Raw genomic sequence first — 2,668 nt, forward strand, 5'->3', positions numbered from 1 at the left:
GGGAACCGGTCTGTATGTGGGATCCAGCGCAACCCTCGGCATTGCACCCGCACTTCGCTCAGCCAGTGAGCGGGAACCGGTCTGTATGTGGGATCCAAACCCTCGGTAGGAGCGCCACCGCACTCCCAAGCGGAGCACTGTAGCAGTGCGCCACCGGGCCGGCCCCTGAAATAATTATTTTCTAGTATCTAAATAAGTGCTCTAGTCATCCATCCCAGGCATTTTAGGAGCTGGAAATCCTAGAAGGACATACTTTCTGACATCTCTTATCATGTCATTATGTGACAGAAAATTAAAGTCCCCAAAAGTGGGGAGAAAGAGAAATAGTGCTCCTAGCACCATGTGTAAAAAAATAAAAATAAAAAGTCTGTGGCTTAGATATTGAACATTGTGTTTTCCCTGGGGGAAGATGAGTGGTGGGCAGATTCAAAAAAAAAAGGGAGTCGGCACCGTGGCTCACTCGGGAGAGTGCGGCGCTGGTAGCGCTGAGGCTGCGGGTTCAGATCCTATACAGGGATGGCTGGTGCACTCACTGGCTCAGCATGGTGTGGACAACACCGTGCCAAGGGCTGCAATCCCCTTATTGGTCAGGAAAAAAAAAAAAAAAGGGAGAGAGGATACTGGGGTTTCTCCTAAATGCCAACATCTATCAGTTTCCCTGAGTCATATTTGTTCATATATTTTATGGCAAGTTCTGACAGTCCATCAGATTTCACTTTGTGAAGTTAAAGCAACTCGTGAATGTTTGAGAATGACTTTGGTGGTGAAAGCAAGTATAGCAATAGCAATGTTAAATGAGGCCAGTTAGAGGAGTATTTGTAGTAACTGGGTGCTGCACTAATATTGGAGACAGGCCAGTACTGAATCTCATCGGGACCACATATTATCTATGATTTCTTGAATGATTTACTTAGTTCTCCTTGCCTTGTAAGATTGTTATGAATATTAAATAAATTAATGCCCTAGAATAATTTAGAACAGAATCTGGCACATTTAAGGACTCAAAGCATTAATTGTTATATTAGCAATATTCATTACTGTAGAAAATGATTTCTAGCTCAGATTAATCTTCCTCTGGAAAGCTTTGTCTAATTCCTCAATTGCTTCCAATATTTTTCCTTGTATAAATGCCATTTGTATTTACCGAAGGTACTACTCATTTGGAACTCCTTGTTTTGTGTTATAAGTTTTGCAGCTCTATTTCCCAGACTTTTATTTTCCCCCACTACACATATCTATCTTACACTTGAGGATAATGAGAGGACAATGTGGTAATTATAAAGTGATAATAATGACGCCACTTATGAGACACTGTGGGCACAATAAACATCAGACACTAAAGCTGAGTACGAAAGTCACATTCTGATGTGGCAAAACATGCGGACAATGGCTCGACGGATCTCTCTTGTCTTGGCACTATAAATGAGAGGATTGAGCACAGGAGGCACAAAGAGGTAGACATTGGACATGAGGACATGTATGTAGCGTGGGGCATGCTTTCCAAAGCGGTGCACTGTGGAGACACCAATCATTGGCATGTAAAATGCAAGAGCAGCCAGGATATGTGAAATACATGTGTTAAGAGCTTTGAGGCGTTCCCCTCGGGAAGCAGTGGTCAGGACAGAGCGCAGAATAAGTATATAAGAGAAGAAGATAAAAAACAGGTCCATGCCAAAGGTAGATACAAGAACAAAAAGTCCATAGATGCTGTTGATTGTGGTATCAGCACAAGCAAGCTTCATCATGTCTGGGTGCAGGCAGTAGGAGTGGGAAAGAATATTAGATCTGCAGATAGGCAGCCTCTTGATGAGGAAGGGAAGCGGGAAGAGGGTGATGAAACTCCGAGCCATCACTGCTAAACCCATCCCAGCAATGACTTCAGTGGTGAGCACAGTGGCATAGCGCAAGGGATCACAAATAGCCACATAGCGGTCAAAGCTCATGGCCAGCAGAATACCTGACTCCATCATGGAGAAGGAGTGAATGAGAAACATCTGGATTAGGCAGGCATCAAAAGCAATGCTGCGGGCATTGAGGCAGAAGGTTCTGAGTACTGTGGGCAGCGTGGCCACGGACATGGCCACATCACTGAAGGACAACATGGACAGGAAGTAGTACATGGGCTTGTGGAGTCTGGTCTCCACTCGTACAGCTTGCAAGATCACTGTGTTTCCCCCAAGGGCCATAGCATACATCACACAGAGGGGCCCTGCCAGCCAGAAGTGAGAGTTCTCCAGACCAGGGATACCAGTCAGGAAGAAGGAAGCAGGCTGAGTGACATTGAACAACCCCATGGCAGGAAGAATCCAGGGCAGTTTTCAGGGCCAGATCTTCTAATGTGGAGAACTCTAAGAGTTGCACTTACTGGAAGACAAGCAACCAGGAAGGAAGAGACACAGCAATGATGTCTACACAGAAACTGATGCTTTCATGAAATCACTGGTTTGGGGACGATGCAAGCAAACATCTTTTCTTCCTATTTTATGACCATCAGGCTGCAGGCTGAACTAATATTGCCCTGTGTTTTATGGAAGAAGGAAAACAAAAACTTCAAACAAATCGAACAGTTACAAGGAAAATGTCTAAGTTACATTATCCACATTTTTTTATGCATTTTAGAAGCATCATTTAACAGAAATATGTTAACTATAATACACAGTTATTCTAG

At 44.0% G+C, this 2,668-nt stretch overlaps 1 protein-coding gene across 1 annotated transcript; it reads right to left on the minus strand.

Moving 5' to 3' along the window:
- Positions 1–1,309: 1,309 nt before the first annotated feature.
- LOC103609144 (olfactory receptor 51I2) lies at positions 1,310–2,369 on the minus strand. The gene has a single exon (XM_008593499.1). The coding sequence runs from the start codon at positions 2,292–2,294 to the stop codon at positions 1,356–1,358; it is 939 nt and encodes a 312-aa protein (XP_008591721.1). The 5' UTR covers positions 2,295–2,369; the 3' UTR covers positions 1,310–1,355.
- Between the last annotated feature and the right edge of the window lie 299 nt (positions 2,370–2,668).

This window comes from Galeopterus variegatus, unplaced genomic scaffold (genome assembly GCF_000696425.1).
Source record: "Galeopterus variegatus unplaced genomic scaffold, G_variegatus-3.0.2 Scaffold9261, whole genome shotgun sequence".
NCBI lineage: Eukaryota > Metazoa > Chordata > Mammalia > Dermoptera > Cynocephalidae > Galeopterus > Galeopterus variegatus.

Bases quoted from the DNA above. Each gene is read 5' to 3' on its own strand.
- LOC103609144 (XM_008593499.1), bottom strand. From the start codon at position 2,294: ATGGGGTTGTTCAATGTCACTCAGCCTGCTTCCTTCTTCCTGACTGGT.